At 39.9% G+C, this 25,047-nt stretch overlaps 1 protein-coding gene across 2 annotated transcripts in view; it reads left to right on the forward strand.

Annotated features, from left to right (window-relative positions):
- LOC131690688 (matrix metalloproteinase-2) overlaps positions 1–25,047 on the forward strand; it is a 659,150-nt gene that overhangs the window by 156,231 nt on the left and 477,872 nt on the right. The window contains exon 1 of one of the 2 annotated variants that reach the window (XM_058976615.1): positions 1,813–1,839. The exons of the other annotated variant lie outside the window; for it this stretch is intronic. Within the exon in view, the coding sequence (XP_058832598.1) occupies positions 1,828–1,839 (12 nt within the window). The 5' untranslated portion in view covers positions 1,813–1,827. Of the gene's footprint in view, positions 1–1,812; positions 1,840–25,047 lie in introns of those variants that run through there. 2 annotated transcript variants of the gene reach the window in all.

Consider the following 25,047-nt stretch of genomic DNA (forward strand, 5'->3'; position numbering starts at 1 on the left):
GGTACGTATATTATTACAGACATGCTACTATTGATATCCGTCTTTCGCTAGCGTGAGTAAACTGTGTGTGGTGAACAAAATGGACGAGGTGGCTATACAGAGTTTGATGGCAGTAATTAATAGACGCTCAACCGAAAGCAAATATTTTGTTTTTATGCAATATTTTTCTGTATTTTTTGCTATTTGAGCTTATGAAAAAAAAATTATCATTGTTGTTTGACAAAATTTTGGTCATAGACGACGCCGGTGGTAGAGGGGTAAGCGTGACCGCCGCTCAGTTCAGTGAGTCTTACTTCAATCCCAACCGAAGTCGTTGGGATGTTCTGAGGTGAAAACTCTTTGTCACGTCTTTATTTACAAGGGAAGTAGAGTCGTTGATCCCGGTGTAGATGAACCGATATCTGGTTTTTGGTCTCTGGTGTCGGTGATAGGCACACAGTGCGGACAGAGACCGACGGAACATAAACGAAAAAAAAATTGACCGTACCACCCTTTGAAATGAAAAAAGTCATTAAAATTAACAGCACTAAATGTATTCTCCATGAAATACATAATAGCTGATAATTATTTTGTCCAACAGATTTCAAGCTTAATAGTTTCTGTGTTCTAAAAATCTACAATGATGGAGGAGGCCCTTATGCTGGACCCCCCGTGTCCGTAATTTCTCTCTACAGCCCTGGCCGCCACCCAATACATATTTAATTTCTCCGCTAGATACCAAGGCGTTCGCCTTTTTGTGCATTTAAGCGAGGTTAAAATGAGGAAACTACTTACACCTCGTTTTAGGACGTAAGAAATGTGGTACTGAAGACTGCCAAGTATTAATCCGAAATGGATAACACAGTCTATAGGAAGGATAGTTGACCCTCGGAACTGATATTTAGATTTCGTGTTTTTCTTTGTTCATTAACAAAGGTTTTCTGAAAAGCAATTACATAACTTGGACTCTAGTTGTGGTTTTTTAAACATATTAAACTTAAATTATTAGCTTAAATTTTCTTCTTCCCTTGTAGAAAATCTGCACCTTTTGAGACACTCAATTTGAAGTGGTCGATATGTTTGAAGAGAACAGATCCGGTGAATCAATTTATTTCAATACAATCACTGTAAACTCGTTTGGGAAGACCAATTATTTCAGTTCACACGTAGGGAGCTGGAACTGTTTTCTTTCGATTATAATCCGTTTGGTTGAGGCCCAACCATACCATGCCATAAACGCAACCCTCCTTAAATATGCAGATGAAACCATCTTTGCCACACTTTCAGCAATATTTTATGCTGGGGCCTGTTGAATATTTACTCACCACCACAGAACACAGAGACTCCAGGCACTGTGGCGGAGAAAGAATCTATTGCTAGCAAACACGCACTGTGTGTTGTGGACTTGGGACAAAACATGCGTGTCTGGGTGGCAACGAGAGTAAACACAGTTTTCCTGGCACCGAGCAACAACTTGAAAACCTGCATTCCGAACGACGGAACTTGGTAGTTTATGCTACTACTGCTGCTGCTACTGGTGGTGGTTGTTGTTGAGCTGGGATTGCACCAGCAAATTTATAGCCGAATGTAATTGATTTTATTTTCCTGTGGGGGTTGCTCCTAGTGGCAAGAAAGGATAATTTCCGGTTGGTTTGTATACGGAGTTATGGCACTCGGCCTTTTGTTTTGTCTTGGCATCAGGCTAAGCAATGTGTTCCGGTGACCTGATATAGCAGAAGGGGGAAAATTAAACCAAGCCATTGTTTTAAAGTTTTACGAAATGTGTCTAAAAATGATTTCTCACTTTCTCTATTTGCAGGTACGTACGAAGAGTTCAGATTGTTTCGCATGCCTGTTCAAGTAAGTGTTGACGGTTGATACTAATTGCAATGATAAAAATTCCAAACATGTACTGAATATGTGCCATGAATCATGCTAGAAGGAATCCATTTCACTCGAGCGAGATATAACGCACGTCCTTTGCACAATCTTTTTTTATTGCCGCTAGGAAGCAGGAAAAATGAGTGTTGATATTAGAAAGCACACACGCGCCAACAACACTCTTGTGATGCCCCGAAAAAGTTCCTTCCCTAATTCGCAATAAGCGGAACAGCTATCTATAAATTATATTACACTCCACACTGCGGCACCTCATTTTGCCCTTCGAGGAGCAAATCCCTGCTTTATTATAATGAAACGTTTATCGCTCATTTCCGAGATCCTCGACGTTTGAGCATGGTGGTAATATTATGTTTAGCACCCGCTTCCCTTCTCATCCTGTCTCGCCGTCGTCACTCGACGACCATGGACAACTGTATTAACAAGAGGAAGAAGAGACCGCTTTCCTTCCAGCCATATGAAGCGGCCGAACTAGCGAACCGTTTGTCATCTCACTCAAGCACGCACCCACCCGAATTACATTAACAAGGGCTCAAGGGGGAAAATCAGAGAGGCCGGAATTAATTATTATCTCCGGCTGTTTTCGGGACTAAATTCGAGTAATCCGGCGGTGCCAGACACACACTCACACCTTGGCTTGGATACATGACGTTTGACTTAACGTGCCTCGTGCGGATTTAGAGTGGAGTTATCTCTTCGTTAAGTTTTATTTATACATGGGCACTGTCCGAAGCACAGAATTGAAATTTTGGATATATTGATGGACAACGAAATTACTCTAAATGTAACTTTTTTTTTTCAATTTTCAATTACAATTAACTAAATTAAGTAAGCATGTATAGGAAACTGAATACGAAATTCCGAGAATTCATTGTATAGCCAGGTTTTGCTATCCCTTCCCCAAAGTTGAAGAATGCTATAAATAATTACTATGATTACGAAATGTCGGATTGCATAAATATATTTCAGATGTAATTTATCTTGAATCCTTTGTAAAATAGTTTACATCAGAATTTTGTTCTCCGTGATGTTTGATTCATGCACATCGTAAGCATTTATAATGTTTAGTATTCAGTCATGGGATATCACATCTCTTCCCAACTAACAAATTTGCTTCGTTAGCTGGATTGAAAATTTTCAAAAACTAGACGAAGGAGAAAAGCCTTCGGATCGGTTGAACGGCCTGTAAGAAGTGTAATAACTATTGAGGCATAACAATTCTCAATCCCGCTAGTAAGGTATTCCCTCCTGTTTAGCAGACACCCGTTGGCTGAATCCTTTGTCGGCAAATACCAAAGCAGATTTCGATGTTTATCCTACGGAAAATTTCGGATGAATTCTGGAAAAAAAATCTTACGAACTCACCATCTGCTTGTAGATTTCAAGGCAGAGTACGATTCAGTGATGCGAAACGAACGGTGGTACATAATGATTGAATTTTTTACGCCAAAACAGAATAAGCTGATTTGTATGACGCAGGATACGTCGAAATCAAGTGTCCAAATAGTCGAAGAGACATCCGACTCGTTTGTGACATTAGATGGATTGATGCAGCGCAATGCACTCTTATCAATCGCTCGAAGAAGCTTTACGAAGATCTGATGTGCACCACCATCACGAAAAAGTCATGAGGATTATAAAGGAGCCTTCTTTGGAACACAGCCAGAATGCGGAATCGTAACGTTACTAATGAAAGCGAAGAATACTTGAAACGTTGAATTTTTAATTATACCCGGAAAGTTTGTTCAGCTTCCGCCCCCACGCAGAAAGCTATTCGCAAATCTCTCACAATTAACGATCAAATCGATTCTTTTTTGGCAATGATGGAATTTTCAACTGCACTCCACTCGTGCAACAATAATTAATTAAATTCAACTTAGTGACGATACTACCTTACCTTGCAAAAATACGCTTGTTGAATTTAGGTTTCGTGAGCAGATTATTGTCCCGCGTAACTGGAGACAAGTGAAAGTTAACGCCATTCCCAAATTTCTGGAGGAACAAACAGCCGCCGATCATAATTCGTATCGCCCGATTACAATGCTATCCTGCATCAGGTAATCAGGTTGGAGGAAATTATCTTACGACGTTTCGACAATGGGATTGAGACAAACTATTTTGCTATCAGATACCCAGTTTGGTTTTTCGATAAGTAAGGGAACCACTGCCACCAATATTTAAATCGGAGTGCAAGAATACACTCCCATACTAACACTCACACTGTCGGCTAGTACTCCATGGGGACACTAACGTTTATTCCTGGTCTTGTAATACCAGATCATATCAAATAGTTTATTTTTGGTGCATCTGTGTACAAAATCACTGAGTCTGGACAGAAAATATAGCAACCGTGTTCCCAGGTTGACCGTTCAGTGTCAGCAATTTTATAAGTAGTTCCAAAGTACGGCATCGCATGCATTCTAAGTTGACGAAATCATTGAGTGTGGCCCAATCAACTGTCACCAACGTAATAAAGTATTCGAAAACTATTTATCGATAGCCAGGAAAACTGGAACAAGTGGAAATCGAAAGCCGAAAGCAACAAAAATGCAAAAAGTGCGGCCAGCTGCTTCGAGTGGAAACCCAACCTATCCGTTCGAGATATCGCAAGCAAGCCGGAAGTGTCGTCTACAAATATGCATCGAGCAGGACTGTCGCTTTTAAAGAGGCTGGTGACTCCAAATCGTAACGATGAGCCAAACAAGTCGACCAGAGAACGAACGCGGAAGCTGTACATTTAGACAACTGACGACGTTTAATTGCGTGGGACACGTTAGCGAAACCTACGTCAAGGGTAGACGTTAACAGTTTCCTGTACAATAATTTTATACGTGGACTGGAAGAAAAAAACTGGCAGAGATTTTCAACCACATAAAGTTGTCGAAGTTCGCAAAGAAATATCTCGTGTGGCAAGTGATATGTTCCTGCGGCTTGAAGAGCGACAGTTACATCGCAACCGGAACCAGCTACCAGGAAATGTATTTGCAGGAGGGCCTGGAAAAACGTCCGTTTCCCTTCCTCAAACAACACAATTGTTGTTTCATGTCTTTTTGCCGGAGTTGGGATCTTGCTAATACCGAGAAAAGGCCACGGAGTGGTATGCCACAAACAATGCTCAGATGGTTCCTAAGCACATGAACCCTCCCAGCATGCAAGGGCTCCGCTCAATGGAACAGTGTTAAGCAAACATCAAACGAAACCTCAAGAAGATTTGATGCTCACGCAAAAAAAATTTCTCACGAGGATTACAACATCATCTGCAAATCCAATCACTTCGTACCATTCATTTTAGTTAATGCATTCAATAGTTCGTCTACAGCCAATGACCATAGTAAGGGTGATAGAACTCCGCCTTGAGGGCATCCCTTATTGCACATTGATAAGCACTGATATGATTCAATTCATAGTGTAAATAACAAACCCAGTATTTCAATCACAAATTACAAAACTATAATGAATATACATGTTCTTCCAAAGTAGGACACATCCCCTTACAGAAGATGCCTATCATTTTTCTGCTGCTGTTCCGCCAGAAGATTACCAGCCAGGACCACTGTAAATTTATTATCAGAACGTGAGAGGACTACGGACAACAATTAAAAACAGCTGTCAGTCACTGTGGCAGATGTTAATCATGATTTTATTAGCTGAATGATCTAATCAACTACTTTAACTATTTGGTACAAGATACACGGTTTGCCGCAATGATTGCGATCCGGCTAATGCTGAAAAAACAGGGCGGTGGTGTACTCATCGCCGTCTCGAATCAACTGTCGTCTAAAAATGTAACAGATATAAGCCGCAGACTCAAACAACTTTGGATACATATCCTTTCTAACAACATACATATCTGTGTGGGTGTGGTGTATATTCCGCCTAATTGCGCTGATGTCATAGATATAATCCAGAAGCACATAGAAGCATGTAACTCATGGAATTGCAAAATTTATTGATCCTAACATGGTGTATCTACTATTTAGAGATTATCACTAAAATGGGCTTCTTTGGAAGATCGCCAATTTCAGCCATGATCCTTCTGACTCAAGCTTATCGAGATCGAGTATTGCTTTACTGAGCGGCATGGCGTTACGGAACATGCAAAACAAATGTACACGGTAACTAACTCTCGAAACCGCCCCTTAGACTTTCTGTTCGTGAGTTAGAAAGCTTCAATAAATTGCACTAAATCTGAAGCGCTCGAGCCACTAACTACAATGTTATGTGTTTCGACTATGCAGTCTGCGGTTTGGAACGGACCGAAACGTCGGATAAAGACAAAATAGTGTTTTTGTAAACCGCAGACTGCATAGCCGAATCACATAACCTTATAGTTATTAGAGTCGACCCCCATCCAAAACCACTAACTACAACCGACTCATGCCATCCACCTCTTCTAGTAATACAATTTTGTAATCAGTTTGGTGGCGCCTATATATAAAAAGATCAACATTGTTTTTTCTCTGGTAGATCAACAACTACCAACTTAACCTAAGTCACTTCGCATTGCATCAAAAATATTGACGAAGGATCATAGATAGACACTGTACATACGGACCTTAAGCCAGCATTCGACCGGTTAGATCAGTAGATCTTTACTACTGCCAAAGATTCAACGATTGGGCGCATTGCTTTCTTTCACAAGATGGCTTACGTTATATCATGTAGATCGGTATCTGGGAAACAACGAATAAAGTTTTAAGAGTGCTCATCGCTGTTTCTCTCGTTAACCCGTCAACGAACCGGCGCTAATAACTGCGTTTTTTGGCTTTCATTAAACTCTTCATTCGCCTTTCTAGCGATGCGTACTGCTGATAGCTAGCGGGTAACCCGTCTTCCCGGAAGGCTTTATGTGCATCAAGGAAGCAACGTAGAAGCTTTTCGCTGTTTTTTTACAATGGAGAAAGCATTTACGCACTGACCCAGTACACGAGCTTAGTAGTTGCCAAGCTACAGTACACGGAAGTGTACTGGAGTGTCGGGCTCGACCAGGACTAAACTACCTGACAGGTAATACCGACTAAACTCCATTGGGCTCCGTTATCTGATGGCAGTACTTAATGTACTCACCCACTCTCGCTCACGCACGCACACATCCAGTGTGAGGCTTACTTGGTTGCTCGCTCTGTCACACCCTGACGCTCGCTCTGACACTCCATGTGAAGCTTACTTGGGTTCTCACCTTTTACATACCGTGTGAGGCTGCCTTGTGTGCTCACCTCTAACATGCCACGTGAGACTGACTTGGACGCTCATCTTACACTCCTCTGCCACGCTACGATGTATCAATAGCGATAGGTACCAACATTCTACGCTACAACCCTCCCATCTCGGCATGGGCCTTGTGTCCTTACACACGTCTCTTCAATCATTCTTCTGCCATGCTTCGGTGTGACTACCGCGATTGCCTCCCGCAGCGCCACACTTGCCTCAGCATGAGCAGACCAGTCGAGACCGCGTTTCACTTCTCCACCGCTTGACACATCCTCTGGATAAGGGTATCAGGGGTTGTGTCCCGGCCGCAGACGTATAACATTGCTCTTCTTTCGACGTCGAAACGAGGACATACGAACAGTATGTGCTCCGCAGTTTCGTCAACACCTGGGCAGTCAGGGCAGACGGGGGCCTCCGCGTGCCAAAACCTGTGGAGGTATTGTCGCAAGCAGCCATGGCCTGACCGGAATTGTGTCAGATGGAAGTGAATTTTCCCACGGGGTCTACCCACCCAACACGATATGTTAGGTATCAGCCGGTGGGTCCACCTACCTTTCGAGGAGTTATCCCACTCGCGGTGGCATCTGGCGACCGAAGCCACCCTGGTACGCTCGCGGACTCCTTTAGTGCCACGCAGCTCAAAACACTCCTCGTCTTCCCGGATGACCAGCCCGATTGGCATCATGCTCGCTATCAAGCAGGATGCATTGTGTGATACCGTGCGGTAGGCAGATATCGCTCTGAGACACATCAAGCGGAAGGTGCTCTCCAGTTTCCGAAGGTAATTGGTTGCTCTCGCCCAGGACAGGCTGCCGTACCTGAGGATAGATACGGAAACGCCTGCCAGTAGCCTGCGTCTACTGGCGCACACCTTAGAGCTGTGGGGCATCATCCTCGATAATGCCGTAACAGCCGTCGAAGCCCTCTTGCACGTATAGTCGACATGGCTGCCGAAGGCCAGCTTGTCATCTATGATGACCCCAAGAAACTTCAGACTCCGCTTTGAAGTGATCACGACTACTCCCACTAGAATAGCTGCATGTTGTACCGACTTGCGGTTGTTGACGATAACCACCTCCGTCTTATGTTGAGCGAGCTCCAGGCGCCTTGCACTCATCCATTCCGCTACAGTGCTGATCGCGTGTGTTGTAGTCCTGATCGCGTGTGTTGAAGTCAGTTCTACCTCGAGAATTGACTCCCCGTAGACCTCTAAGGTTACATCATCGGCGAAGCCGAAGATCTTGACACCAGGAACGAACTTTAGTCTCAGAACGTACATCCTGATTCCTGATTCCGTCATACATAAGGTTCCATAATACCGGGCCCAGAATTGAGCCTTGCGGGACTCCTGCGTTAATAGGAATGCTTCTCTGACCGGCATCGGTCTCGTATAGTAGTATACGGTTCTGGAAGTAGCTTTGCAAGATCCGATACAGACCCACTGGCAGGCTAAGCCGGCGTAACGAGAGCGCGATGGCATCCCAGCTTGCGCTGTTGAATGCGTTCTTCACATCAAGTGTCACAGTATAGAATACCTCGCCTTTTCCGTTGGATCGCTATCTCGGCGGTCTTTACCACTGAGTTGACAGCGTCCACCGTGGACTTACCCTTTCGTAAACCAAACTGATTGCTTGACAGGCCGTCCGTACCTTCTGAGTACGTTAGCCTGTAGAGGATGATTCAAGCAGTTTGCCCGTCGTGTCGATCAGGCAAATTGGTCTGCACGCCGATGAGTCGCCCGGCTCGGCCTTCGGCAACGGTACCAACTTCTGCCTTTTGCATCTATCGGGAAAACGGCACTCGCCAAGGCATCTCTGCATAGCAAGCCTGAACATGATTGCTGCCTTGAGAGCGCTGTTTGGAACTCCATCAGGCCCTGGAGCTTTATTCGTTGCTAGGGAATTAGCCACGGCGAGTAACTCTTCATTCGTCACCGGAGCCACCATTTCGGATGCACTTACAATGCCTTGCGGCGGAGGATGCCAGGGACTTGTGGCTCGAGACGGGAAGAGTACTTCGATAATCCTCGCCAACCGGTCCGGTGGCCGTTCGGGGGGTGAAGAGCCCCCTTTGGTCTTAGCCATCATGATCCTGTAGGCGTACCCCACGGATGCTCGTTGGCACCCTCGCACCGGTTGTCTAAACACGCTCTCTTGCTGTTCTTAATGGCCTTATTGAGGGCCAATTTCGCAATTCGAAACACTTCACGGTGGTCCGCTCTTACCTCCGGGCGGGTTCGTTGCGTTCTACGTCTAGCTTTGAGGGAGGCTGATCGTCCACCAATATACCATTTCTTGGCAGCGTTTTCGTCGACATGGTGGCGTCGCTTACACTGTCGGTGTTGGCCTCCAGTTCCAGGGCCGCGGTGAAAACTTCGCTGTCGACGTGATTGGTCTTCCACCCACGTACCTGGCAGGGATCACCCGCCCTCGGATGCTGCACACCATAGTTGATCCTAAAGCGTATTGCTGGGTGATCACTATGAGTGTAGCCCTCGTCTACCCTCTAGTCCATGTCTATAACCAGACCCGGGCTGACAAACGTTACGCTATTCGCTGTTCTTCAATGACGTTTGCTATGTGATCTCGCCTTGTCTTTTACTTATATATGCCGACCGACGACCTGTTTCTCATTGTACGGTCCACAGCAGTATCTGTTGATCTGCAGCGACCCCTACATAATTTCTGTAATTTATTTTACACGCTGAAAAATTCCAATAGCCTGGAGCTACACTGTTTCTGGGGATTCGGTCGAGAGAGTGTCATTCGTCAAGGTCTCTGACGTTCTTCTAGACTCTCATTTGTTCACTACTCTCATATGATATCAAAGGCGAATAGAAGCCTCGGCTTCATTATGACACTAGCTAAGAGTTCACTGTTCCATATTATTTGCGAGCTCTATATTTTTCACTTATTCGGTCTATCCTTGAGCCTTCAGAATCTATACGGTGTAATTAAACGAGCATTTGGACTGACAGAATTGAAGCAGTGTAAGTAAGATTCCTTTCCTTTGCCTATAAGCTGTTATCCGTGACGCAACCCGATTGATCTGCTATCAGACATTGATCGTTGCCGTCTGCTGGATATGGAAGCTCTGGCCAAAAGATGACATACGACGTTTTGGAAGGAAAACTACTGACAGGCCAAATAGATACCCCAGATTTTTTCTCACAAATTATTATTAACATTCCCCTTAGGAGCCTAGGCACATTTTGAGACACGATTTCCAGCGTACCGAATATAGACAGAACCCAGAAGTGCGATTTATAATATTTTTAATAACTTTTATGATTTTTTTGACTTCTCTGTATCGGGTGATTTTTTCAAAAATAGAAGATTGACCTAGTTTATAATATTTAAATTTTAATATGTTCTGTAATGTTGTAATGTTGTGCAATGTGATATTTAAGACTGCTGAAACATTATTTTATGTATAACTAAGATTATTGTGTACACAGCAAAAAAATATGAAAATTAACTTCAGCGTATTTTCTGATATCGCAGAAAAACTATTCGTGTAATAATGTTTCACGAATAAATTTCCGCTATATATCATGCACATAAAATGACCCTTGAAAATCATACAAATCTGTATGTTCCTATGGAAATTTACATTATTCTGCTCAAGACCTGCGCGCTATTCATACAACTTTCAGGTAAAATATCTTATTTTTACACGATTTTATACGAAACGGTGTTGAGCAGAGAGATAAACTAACTGCGTCATACACATACATGCACGAGCCGCAATTCAATGCGCTTGGATCGTCCACGCTCAAGCGAAGCTTATTTACGCCACTTTGCAGTCATGTTGTTATGTGTCGCTTTAGGCTAGTCCATAAGGGGGTGTCTCTGGTGAGTCAAAGATTGTCGGTTCAAGTCTTGGTATTATTTAACGGATTTTTTTTGATGTCGGTATTGTCACCAATACATACGTAAGTTATTTATAGTACGATTTGTGGCCAATGTAAACCTAATCACTCGCATAATTTTACACTATTGGTCGCGTTCCCTTTATGTGCAGTAAGTTAGCATAATTTTACGTGAATTTTTTTATCTGTGTAGTTCTAAATTTGTAAACGTTTGTGAAGCTGGTTTGAAAAAATGGTTGGGTTTTTACGCACATTTGACGTATTCTGTAAAAGTCCATCTTCAAATGGGCTTTGTCCCTCCAAATAACACCAGACCGATTCACGTCACATGAAAAAAATCAAATAAATAAACTTCGGGCTCGCAGAGGGTAATAATTGTGCTTGAGATGAGGGATACCACGATATTGAGTATGTTATTTGGTCGTGCACAAGTCCAAGAAACACTAGTCGTGCAGCTTGTAACCAAGGGCGGCGAAGCACTTTACGCCCGAGTGGGTAGAAAGCATAGGGTGAGGGGTCCATTAGTAAGGAATTTTTCCCATTTCGCAATGCACACGCTTACATTACATTCACATTAAATCTCGTTCGTTTATGCAAATGGAACTGTGGTACATCGATGTTTTCAAATCTGTGTAGTGCGAGATATATGCGTTGCACATCTAATTTTTTTGAAATGGTTTAAAGTTTCGAGTGGGTAATTACCCACTCGGCTATTTTCGAGTGAGTAGTACTACCCATACTACCCACGCTTTCCGCCGGCCCTGCTTGTAACTGAACTAACGGTGTTGTATCTGCCAACATTTAATTATGTTCATCTTCTCATCCTAGACTAATCATAGACCGAAAAGGTTTTTCTAAAATTTCAGTTTTTTTTTTTTTTAAATTCAGTCAACAGCAGAAAAGAATGCATTGAAAAAAAGAAACTGTCGTAAAAAGTTTTTGAAAATTCCGTGTCATATAAACGTATGCAAAAAAAACTTTGTCAAAGACCTTTAGTAGCTTAAAAAGCTACTAATTTGGTTTTTCACAGATTACATCTGCGGTCCAATGTGCAGTAGCTTCCCGTATACAGGTTAAATATTCTTTCTGACAGCGGTAAGTATTTCATTCATGTAGCAAGTATCATATTCTAAACAACTTTTCTTTTCATCGGCTGCAAATAAGGGTTTAATTAAAACGTTTTTAGGAAATTGAACAGAGGAAATCTGGTCTGGTGTAGTATATACTGCAAACTGGCCACTAAGTTTTTAGTTATAAATGCGTTCTATAGAGTATACCTCTGGCCAAAAGATGACATACGACGTTTTGGAAGGAAAACTACTGACAGGCCAAATAGATACCCCAGATTTTTTCTCACAAATTATTATTAACATTCCCCTTAGGAGCCTAGGCACATTTTGAGACACGATTTCCAGCGTACCGAATATAGACAGAACCCAGAAGTGCGATTTATAATATTTTTAATAACTTTTATGATTTTTTTGACTTCTCTGTATCGGGTGATTTTTTCAAAAATAGAAGATTGACCTAGTTTATAATATTTAAATTTTAATATGTTCTGTAATGTTGTAATGTTGTGCAATGTGATATTTAAGACTGCTGAAACATTATTTTATGTGTAACTAAGATTATTGTGTACACAGCAAAAAAATATGAAAATTAACTTCAGCGTATTTTCTGATATCGCAGAAAAACTATTCGTGTAATAATGTTTCACGAATAAATTTCCGCTATATATCATGCACATAAAATGACCCTTGAAAATCATACAAATCTGTATGTTCCTATGGAAATTTACATTATTCTGCTCAAGACCTGCGCGCTATTCATACAACTTTCAGGTAAAATATCTTATTTTTACACGATTTTATACGAAACGGTGTTGAGCAGAGAGATAAACTAACTGCGTCATACACATACATGCACGAGCCGCAATTCAATGCGCTTGGATCGTCCACGCTCAAGCGAAGCTTATTTACGCCACTTTGCAGTCATGTTGTTATGTGTCGCTTTAGGCTAGTCCATAAGGGGGTGTCTCTGGTGAGTCAAAGATTGTCGGTTCAAGTCTTGGTATTATTTAACGGATTTTTTTTGATGTCGGTATTGTCACCAATACATACGTAAGTTATTTATAGTACGATTTGTGGCCAATGTAAACCTAATCACTCGCATAATTTTACACTATTGGTCGCGTTCCCTTTATGTGCAGTAAGTTAGCATAATTTTACGTGAATTTTTTTATCTGTGTAGTTCTGAATTTGTAAACGTTTGTGAAGCTGGTTTGAAAAAATGGTTGGGTTTTTACGCACATTTGACGTATTCTGTAAAAGTCCATCTTCAAATGGGCTTTGTCCCTCCAAATAACACCAGACCGATTCACGTCACATGAAAAAAATCAAATAAATAAACTTCGGGCTCGCAGAGGGTAATAATTGTGCTTGAGATGAGGGATACCACGATATTGAGTATGTTATTTGGTCGTGCACAAGTCCAAGAAACACTAGTCGTGCAGCTTGTAACCAAGGGCGGCGAAGCACTTTACGCCCGAGTGGGTAGAAAGCATAGGGTGAGGGGTCCATTAGTAAGGAATTTTTCCCATTTCGCAATGCACACGCTTACATTACATTCACATTAAATCTCGTTCGTTTATGCAAATGGAACTGTGGTACATCGATGTTTTCAAATCTGTGTAGTGCGAGATATATGCGTTGCACATCTAATTTTTTTGAAATGGTTTAAAGTTTCGAGTGGGTAATTACCCACTCGGCTATTTTCGAGTGAGTAGTACTACCCATACTACCCACGCTTTCCGCCGGCCCTGCTTGTAACTGAACTAACGGTGTTGTATCTGCCAACATTTAATTATGTTCATCTTCTCATCCTAGACTAATCATAGACCGAAAAGGTTTTTCTAAAATTTCAGTTTTTTTTTTTTTTAAATTCAGTCAACAGCAGAAAAGAATGCATTGAAAAAAAGAAACTGTCGTAAAAAGTTTTTGAAAATTCCGTGTCATATAAACGTATGCAAAAAAAACTTTGTCAAAGACCTTTAGTAGCTTAAAAAGCTACTAATTTGGTTTTTCACAGATTACATCTGCGGTCCAATGTGCAGTAGCTTCCCGTATACAGGTTAAATATTCTTTCTGACAGCGGTAAGTATTTCATTCATGTAGCAAGTATCATATTCTAAACAACTTTTCTTTTCATCGGCTGCAAATAAGGGTTTAATTAAAACGTTTTTAGGAAATTGAACAGAGGAAATCTGGTCTGGTGTAGTATATACTGCAAACTGGCCACTAAGTTTTTAGTTATAAATGCGTTCTATAGAGTATACCTAGCGGTTCGAACTCCTTAGCTAAAGTTGGTGAATAAACACAGAAACAGGCAGCAAACTGCTGAAAGTGATGATGTAGCTCTCGTTTATTCTCCACCGGAATGAAGCCGAATTGGAAAAGTAAATCTCAGAGAATCCAACTGGTTTGCATTCTTTTTGCCACTGTTGAATATTTGTATTAGGCTGTAGAAACTGTGACGTACTCTATCGATCTGGGGGGTTAAGAGTAGCTTTAAATAATAGTGAACTTTCAATTCTGAGGTATAAATATTGTCGTTTCTTTTAGCAAATAAAATCCAAAACAATGAGGCTTTTGTGTATGGAAGTCTGTTTTGTAAATTAATATTACAGATTTATAATTCGATTCGAGAAATTCCCGCAAAAACTTAAATGAATCTTTTACGTTGTTTTTGAGAATCAACTAATCAACGTTTTCGATCTTCAACATTTTGCTTTTCTTTCTCGAATCCCATTATGCACAGATACTAACGTCGATGAGGGCCTCAATTGCCAAGACGGCTCGAAACCGCTACTTAAATTGCTTTTAACCTAATCAAATCTAGCATCGTCCAACAACATGTTTCGGTTCTAGTTTTCCGTACACTTTGAAGTGGAAAGCGCTCCTAGACGAAACACGTTCCCAAGTTTTCGAAAGCCAACTAAAAGTGTCAATTAGTGACACCACCGAGGGAGCCCAACATTCGGCAGCAGCACAAAGAACACGAACTTCCGTCGTCGGCCCTGGCGAAGCATTCAAGCGATACAGGCGCAGTAGTGACACCTCTCTAAATGAAGATAAATAACACAATTATAGTTGGGTCGTGTTTTTCAGTGCCTGGCCGCTGCCGCCACCGAGTTAGTCGGGCTTGTTTGGGTTTGGAGTGCCACTTCTTCTGGAATAACTATGGAACAAGAAACCCGGAGAGTAAAGGAAACATCCTGTTCGTGTTTACACGCGACTATAATGAGCTCATGGTCTATTCTGTCCTGCTGCCACCATCAAAATCCTCGCTTCCTTGGCTCTCTGTTAGTCCATAAAGGGCCACAGTGTTTCTTCATCCATCTTCCAGTGCCTTTGAGTTTGTTGCGATGATGGGGTTTTTCAACCTCCACCACGGAGCCGGAGTTGGTTGAGAGTAAAATATTCTTGGCACAGCGCGCACGTACACCGTTCGCCCTTTTTCGGGACTCGGATAACATATACCAGCAGCAGTTTTCTTCGACTCCTTGGCTCTATCTGGTAGCTACGTAGGTAGGGCATAGGGCATCCAACTGATGCCGGAAGCCTCAAGATCAAGAGCAGATGAAAGAAAAGTCTTGACAACGGTGAAGTATGTGCTTTGCCGAAACATTTATGACCCGAGTGAACGAGAGCTAATATGGGAAAACTTATGAAAAAGGTAGAACTTTTCAAGTATTTGGAAAGTGAACTGTCCAAATTTCCCATTTATAGGTGTACGGGATGTGAAGTTTTCGGCCGATTTGAAATTGATAAACTTCGCTTTCGTCACATAACTACAAATCATTTTCAGAAACTGATTTAATAACAATTCTCAAAATCCTTAAATCAAATGACCTTTTCACTTCATGTATGGGACGCCGGCATTTTTACCAACAAGTCGATGAGAGGTAACACAAAAACGAACAAGATTTTTATTGGTTGCAAGATACTGTTCTAAACTTTCCCACCAATGTTACCGCGTGCAGCTTCTTTGGAAAATACATGGATTTATAGATACTTATAGATCTATTGTTAATAAATAAGGAACATTTTATGTACAACTCCAGCTAACATGTAAATGGAAGGGGGCGGTTGACATTTTTTCCTACAAAATGTATCTTATTCACGATTTAAGATTTGAATCTAGAATCATTTTTAAAGATGCAAATAATGGGGTGCCCTGTAAAAATATCTGAAGCTAAAAAGGTATGAGATTTTAAACGGGCATAGAAGATTGCTTTTCCCTTAAAAAAATTGTTTTAATCTACCTAGTGGTGCAATTGTGCCTTTCTTGTTTCTCCAAACTGTGATTCCATGGCTGGTTATGTTCAATATAATTGTGGAAATGTCTATTTCATTCTTAGTACGCTTTGCACTTATAGGTACACAATGACTCGCCAGACACGAACTTGATGAGGCACGTACATAACAACATGCCGCCGAAAAAAGATCCGCCATTTATAACTAATTTATTCCATGCCGAACGGATTCTCAACAACGGATGAAAGCGTAAACAACTTGCATACACGCGACCCCGCATGGATCAACATGTCTGTTGCAGATTTTGTCTGATTATCAAACGATAATGACTGGAAGCGCGCAAGCAAGCGTGGTAAAAATGTGTTTAGCTTACACTTTGGATTCAGAGCGATGGAATATACATATTTTTTATTTATTTATATTTTTCTTGAAGTATACAGTTTATGGAAGAAATTCAATGAAATTTGAAAAAAAATTAAGGAATACGAAGAAATTGATATTTTTTGCACATTCAGCCAATATCTATGAACTCAATGCAATGGCATATTTTCAAAAACTTAAAAAAATTCTCCGTGAATTGTAGCCTGCATTAGTTTGATTTGAATTCAAAGTTATAGGCTGAATAAATGTTTACCATGCTTACTTATCGTTTAATGATGCGATAAAATCTGCAACAGACATGTTGGTACTAGCGGAGTCGCGGATACGCAAGCTTTTTACGTCTTCAATCGGTTGTTCAAAATTCGTGCGCGGCGATGTTCGGCATGAAATAACTTAGTTACAAAGGGCGTGCGGCATGTTGTTAGAAACTAATAGTAGTATATGGGTCATTCCGCGCGAAGTGATCATGCAGCGTATATCGAACTTCACAGATTTGAACCAGTTTCGGAGGAATTGTTCATCTAAGGCCAACATATAAAGCGCACAACGACAAAATACCAACTAAGTTCACATATATTTTATTGTGAAGTAGAGTAGAGTGGGGTCAAGTAGGTGAGTTTTTTTGGCAAGCTCGTGCGATGGTAGTTTTGCACTGATTTTAACAAAGAAGCATTCGTTGGAAAGGTCCAGCAACGTTTTGGCAATAATGATTTTATGCCAGGCTAAATATTTTTCAAGCTAAATTCAATAAGGCAAAGGTACTATTCTTTCGATGTTTTTGAAATGTAAGGGTACGATACACAGAAAAAAATATTTTGTGATTTAAAGTTTATTTTCATGCACATATTTGGAGCATGAATATAAATGTAAAATTAAGTTCCACCACAAACACACACGACTTGTCGTGCTTTCTTCAACGAATTTTATTATAATTTTACACGTGGATTGAAAATTACAGTTTCTTTAAACGGAAAACCAATGCGCTTCTTATGTATTTTTACTCGAAAACTGCTGTAAAATGAATGACATGTAATATTACACGAATGAAAGTGTAAAATTGTATGCTGTTTGGTGCTCCAATTGATTTTAACGTAATTTTCAATGAAATTTTCGATTCAATCGTTGTATGTTTACATTCGTATTGATTTACATGTCGTTTAAATTTAATTATTTTTTGGTGTGTAGGTCACGACGTTAAATAAAACAATGTACACGCCTAGAAATTAATAACACAAATAATACATGTAACCCAAAGATAATACCCTGTACCTATTGTATCCCCATACACATTTGACTCCATTCTACTCTAAATGGGAAATGATGAAAAACTAGGTTTTCAGTTTACCTCTAGCAGATTGGGGTCGGTTTTTACGATCATTTCAAGATTTTCGCATATTGGCTTTGTTAAAACTTAGTTTGTAACAAAATAACCGAAATTTGCATCAAATTAGAGAAATTGTGCATTGTTTTCCATTGTTTACTGCTACTGCTGTTTGTTGATGACATTTCAAGCGATTTTGACGTTGTCAAAGTGACCCCCATTGCTCGGTGGTGAAACGATGTTGCCTGTTAAGATTTTTGACAGCTCATTTACAACCACAGATGCAAACTCAGGTCAAAGAAAATTGGTTTGTTTTCATCACGAAATACCTAACCATGACAGTCTACTTTCTACTTCTGCCGCAGTCAGACGTACAATCGAGTCAAGTGAACAACAGGTCTCTCGATCTAGTGTGCATTGTCTCGAGAACAAAGGAAACATCGGATTATTCTTGTCATCATGAGTAAAGTTGACGAAAAAGCTACTCTACTCCGACCCAACGCTGCGGTCGTTGACTTTAAATTTTGTTTAAAGCGACCGAGTTTTAGTGAAGTGGAATACCTTCTGAAGGAAAAAATGCAACTTAGACTTACGGAAGTGTTGTACCTTCAGTATCATCATCTTCGCAGTGCAGTGTTAATATCATTCAACACGTTAGCACAAGCCGAGCGTTTCGTTTTGAAGAACAACTTAAAACACGTGGTTGAAAGTGACAACGTTGGAATTAAGATTCCCGTATATATTGAGAATGATTATATAGATGTAAGGTTATATGACCTATCACCTCGTACCCCTCCTGAGACAATTGCAAAATGCATGACGCAATACGGAGAAGTAGAATCCGTTACACCTGATACTTGGAGAAACTTCTTCCCGGGTACTCCTAACGGCGTTTTTGTAGTGAGGATGCGGGTTGAAAGGCCTATACCCTCCTACTTAACAATAAAACTCAAAACTCACGGAACTACAATTATGCAAACTACGCTATGCACCCATGAGGGGCAAACTCCTACGTGCAAGTATTGTAATCAGACAGCTCATCATGGACAACCTTGCGCGGAAGATGCAGAGGAAGACGCATCTCAACCGACTGCCAACTAATCTATGGCAAACCAACCCAAAACAGAGTTTTCAATACCAATACCTGAACCACAAATGGTGGCTAAATTTGTGGCAGCAGTTGCACAGACCATAATGACAACCACAAAAGATGCATCCAGCACCCCAAAAGCAACTGTAAGCAACATCGGCAACGAATATAGTAACAATGACGACGGATTTACACTGATCAACAATAAGTGCAAGAAGCAGGGGAGAACATTTGATCCCGGACACCAAGCCAGCTTTGACCGGGACGTGAAAAACAAGAGAGAATTTAATGACCCCCTGACGCTGTTTGCCAACAGACCTCGCGAAAGAAGGTCTCCGCTCGCAATAAAAAGTTGCGCACGCGAGATCCAATAATACTACAATAATTCTAGTTTGGATTTTTATTTTACATGTATTGTAAACATATAAAAGATCCACGGTTCCGTTAAGCTACCGCTATGAGCCGTGTCAAATAAACGAAGTAAAAAAAAATACCTAACCTCAACCGATTTTTGCAGTGCAAAATATTTTGTTTTCATCACGAAACACTTCAGCGCCTTTTCTTTTTCAACGGGAATTGAAAGGTCAATTGTCAAACTCTGTATGTAAAGAAAGAGACGCCAGTTGCCTAATCTAATCTGTTAGCAGGGTTACCATATTCACAGATTTTTTTTCACAATTTTTGATCACAGATTTTTTTTACAGATGGCAGATTTTTGGCATTTTGATGAAAATTTCACTGATTTTTGGAAATATTGTGATTTTTCATAGATTTTTCAGAAATTTATCACAGATTTTCACAGATTTTTTTCCTGTTTCAGTTATTACAGATGGTAAAAAGATATTTTTGACCGGAACACAGATTTCAATGTGGCATCCCTGGTTGTTAGCGGTTGCATGCGTAACCTGCATGATAGCAATCTGTGCTTTCGTTGCGCAAAGATGAAAACTTTCTTAGCAACAAATTTACGCGGATCGATGGAAATCACAATGAAAGTTTATTATTTACGTTCGATCAATTCATTGATTCGTTTCCACTTCACGTGATTCAGTTCCACTCAGTCTATCCTATTTTGATTCTGCTAATAGGTACATACTTCAAAGCCTATTGATGAATGAATACACTGCCACTCGAGAAACCGTTGCAAAAACGCATCTAAGTCCATATATACAATTGTTTTTGACGTTTCTTGTCTATTTATAGTTTCGAGATATGATTAAGACCATTGCATATGCTACATTTGTATGCGTACTTTAGGAAAGTTACAATAATGTCAAAATATAACTAGAAAGCTTGGTCTATACATGAAATGTGATTATATTGTCTAAAATTTGATATTTCTTCACCGGTCCGGGTTTTTTACCACAAATAAACAAAACGCGTTTACAATTTTTAAAAGCTGGTCTTGTGCTATAAAGATTTAGTTCTAGATATTAGTTCGGTCACGGTTTTCTGTCTCCTGTCTTCAGATCTTCTCAAATAAGTTTAATCGGATTCGATCACCTACTATAAATGAAATGATCTGATAACCAAGAAGGTTTGGTTCAATATGTAACACTCGATGTTGACTGGTTGTGCTTAAACTATACGTAAGAAATATATATGATTTATTATTGCTCTAAATGTATTGAGAAAATAAATATTTTACATTAAGTAGTATAGCCCTACATCTACAGTTCGTGCAACCCCATAGCACAGTGGGACGAGCCCGGACTTAAGTCCATATATGAATGTTAAGCGATATTCTCGCTAGTATTTTTCTCCTATCAGCTGAGCTATCAGAGATATTTTTGAGAGATTTTAAGTGATTTGAACGTAAAATGAATTTTCGAAAGTTTTTTAGGGGAAGAATTCAAGTGTTTTTTGCATAATTTGATCATAGGAACTACATCCGGTTATTTTCGTTTTTCAAAGAAATGGTTGATTTTATGCATTGCATTACTTCATTAAAATTATCCGTGTGATAGAATTACATCGTAAAATCGCCAAAAATAAGTCACTAGTTGGTTTAGTTAGTGTTTAGATAACTGTTTGTCTTGATTTTTTATTGAATTCGAACTTATAATGCGATAACAACAACGACGCCCGTGAATGCCCGCGATCACACTATTCTCATTCGAAAGCTTCCAATTTTATCTTTAAAATGAGTATATTCTAGTTTTGCGAAAACTTGCGATAAGCAGTCAAAATTTAAAAAAACTGTGAATGGAGACGCATGGTTATTACTGATATTAAATTTGAATAATCACTTTATAGCTAGATTAATTAAACGAATACATGCACAACTTTCAAACAGCATTGAGAGCATGATCTACAAGGGTTTTACTAGTGATCAAAACTAAGGAGACGAGTGGGAAGTATGTTTTTATATGGTAGAGGTATTAAGAATGTTTGCAAATCAGTAAATATTTTCAACCATCTGAAATAGGTTATAAAATGTTTCTGGAACTCTATCTTGCTAACTTGCGCAATTAGAGTGAACACAGTTGAGTTCTAGTCATTTGGCTATTTTAATCCGAATTTGCATAGCACTGATATATTTAAAGGGTATGCGATATTATCCAAATAAAATAAGCCACTCTAATAAGTAGTAAAGTTAATTTCTATTTTTATAATCAAAATAGAAATTTTTAAACCTTCACAACAAAATATTTGTTTCGAGCCACCCTCACGTATAATGATTTTTTTACATGTGTTAATATCAAAAACGAATTAGGACACGAAAATTAATATACACAAATTTCAAGAACGATTTGGAAAAAAATATTTTTTAAGGCACCCTAATGAATAGTAAACGCTTGTTTTAGAAACGTTTTAATATCAAAAACGAATTCAGCGTACCAAAATTACATAGAAACGTCCTATTTGAACCAATACGGCAAAGTTTGGACTTTAGTCCACCTTTTGTTCTAAGTCGTGCCACTGTACATAGGGCTGCCCCTTGCAGTTTTTAACCCTCCGGCACTCGCGCGAATGGCTCCCCGAATGAGCAGCCGCTGGTGCTAAAAGAAGACTTCGCTAGATTTTGTGAAAGCGAGTGCCGAAGGGTTAATTGAAAAATCGAATAGTTGGCAGCACTGCCGCTGAAAACTAAGATTTTGTCTAGATTCCTTGAACAATTACCTTCAAAAAACATCCTGCAGTTTGATTCTAGAGTAAATAGAACCGAAAATATAATCAACAGAAAGTCAAGGGTTTTGGTAATTTGTCAAAACGGTGGGCCCGAGGGGAAGTTAAATTGACACAAAAGTTTGGCTTTTTGGCTTCTTGGAACACATTTATACTTATTCTAAAGATTTTGATGCACTGCAATTTCTGTATTGCTCACTGTACTGTACGAGTAAAACCGATGTGAGGACTTTCGTGCGATTTGCTCTGAGAAATCTACCGTGGATCAACAGTATCCGTTTGCAGCCGTATAATAATAGATGCATGCTGAGATGCTTGATTTACCAACGCTGGAGTTTTGTTGTACTTTCATGCAAATATTGTTGGGCTTTCTTATCTGGTCCTAAGTTCATTATAAAAGATTCCTAACACTTTATTACTAAGTTGACAAATTATCTACCGAAAATGGTATCAAAATAAATATATTTAATATGGTTCAATAAAGTTCGCAAAAAGATTTTTTTATTTAGGAGTTCTCAAGGATTATTTTTAAACAGAATACCCTTCGTCTCCATCGAAAGATGTGTTTTTTAACGTTAATTATGCAATTCTTTGTCGCAAAGACGTGCATAAAAATCTCATATACAAATGGGTATTGTACTCTAAAATTGTACAATCCCACCCATCCTTACATTATTTTACTATTTATAGTATTGTTGAGAAAGAGATCGTATTACACCCACCGCTACGATCCCCGAGTTTGAACGCACCCGAATGAAGTAGGTATCCCATTTCATTCAGCAGAACTCGCTGCCACGTATTTAATTTATACTAATCTTAATTGACTTGCGTAATTCAGCTTCCATCATCCCTGTCCGTACGTGTCGGAACGGGGAAATGTAATCGAGTAGCGGTGTAAGTGGGGAACGCTGCGATCTAATTATGACTGTGTGCCAGAGTGCTGCCAAGTAAGTGCTTACGAAGTGAAATTACTGGAGCTACACTGAATTTTATATGCCCTTCGTGCGTTGCCAGTTGGTTCGGTTTTTGTTCCTAGCACAGCAGCACCACCAGCAGGATGAGTTGCCTTGATCCGCTCATCGTTTCTCCGTTCCGGCTGTATTCTTCTTGGAATGACCGCCCGGCCGGAAGACCGTCTCCCGCCGCACCAAGAAGAGCAGATGTTTATGTGGTCAAAGGCAAGGGCGCGGTAAAATAATGTGGTGAATAATTTAGGCATAGCTCTTTCATGGAAAATTTATTCCTATTCGTACCATAGGAACAGTTCGTTGGGTTCGCGTAATCCCGGTCAATGTTTGGAAACAACAACAAATATGCCTTATACTGAAAGTAATGGAGACGAATGGTATTCTACTCCAACTCGAAAGTTAGAAAAGAACAACAATGAGGTCGGCAAAAGAAATCCTCGATGAGGGAAATTTTCGAGGGCTCGAATGTTTATTAAAGCTATTATAACAGAAGTCGGAAGCGAATTTTCAATTGGATTCCAAATAATCCGTGCTATTTTTCGTCGACTAAATGGAATTGGCAAATGGGAGTAATGGTTTCATCATTTGCAAACGTAGAGAAATTATAAATTAATAGAATGTTTTCACACGGCTGGTAGGAATTTCGGTCCGCTTCAATTAAAGTGCTCACTGGAGCGCTTTATGAAATTAAATTGGAAAATGTTACTTTGTCAGCAGTACCAGTGGTTGTTGCTGTTGGCTGGGTGGAATGTGAATAGCAAATGGCAACTTTTTGGCGATGAAGCCGGCTTGAATCGAGCTTTCTACACCGGAATAGACAGAGAAATGGCAAACAACTCATCTGATGGGAAAGTGATAAACAGTGGATAGGGAATGATTAATGAGTTCTATTTCTTTCGTCATCTAATGATGAAAGAGGCACAATTCTAGGAATGTTTTGGTATGATTGCTGATGGCTTAATTCATCATTTTAACCGGTTAACTGGTCCCAGAACTATCAGTTTTTACATGTCCCAAGACGAATTAACACAGGGTGTGTCTTTGGAATGGCTTGTTTGTCTAGTGTTCGAAACCATTTCAAGAGTTCAAGTCTCAAATAGTAATTTCCTTATACTGGCAGAAGACAAAGTCACTTGTACACTTGAATTATGTTGCGTTTCCACTACCGACCCCCATTAAAATCAGAAAAACAGGAATGTTTTGAAAAGCTTCCGTAAACGTTAGAGAATATGAGCGATTGAATGTCGTTGTTAGCAATGCATAGGGGGGTTAGTCTGATTCTTATCTTCTTACATATATCGGCCTTCACTAACATGGAACATGCACATTTGTTCAATATTAATCTATAATAATTATTAATTATTAATAATTGTACTATTATTATGGAATTGCTGTCCGATGCACATGTTTCTCAAAGAACGAAAAATAGTATTTTTTTTAAATTATAGAAAATATGTCGATTCTACGACGAAATCCTTGGAGTGAAAATTGACAACAAGTTTGGATGCAAATTGTAGTAACTAAAAATGAATATGACAAAAATACGAAAACAAGTGAAATTCACTAAAATTCATAGTTTTATTTAAATTGTTGGACCGAGGATTTGTCCAAAGTCCATTATTATGATGAATTATTTTGATTACGAGTCTATTTAAATGCATGCGTTATACTTGCTCAGAACATGCTCGCACTGCTTCCTGATATAGTTTTGAGCAACCACGTTTTGTTGTCATGATTGCTTACATTTTACGACTGACAACCTTCTCAAAAAACCATATTCGCCAAGCTGGAGTGTACGCCAAAGTGAGATTTTTAGCCAAATCACGGCCGGAGATTCCAGTATTCTTTTGCACTACTCTACTGATTTCCGCTCGTAGAATCCA

The sequence above is a fragment of the Topomyia yanbarensis genome, chromosome 3, assembly GCF_030247195.1.
Source record: "Topomyia yanbarensis strain Yona2022 chromosome 3, ASM3024719v1, whole genome shotgun sequence".
In the NCBI taxonomy this organism is placed as follows: Eukaryota; Metazoa; Arthropoda; class Insecta; order Diptera; family Culicidae; genus Topomyia; species Topomyia yanbarensis.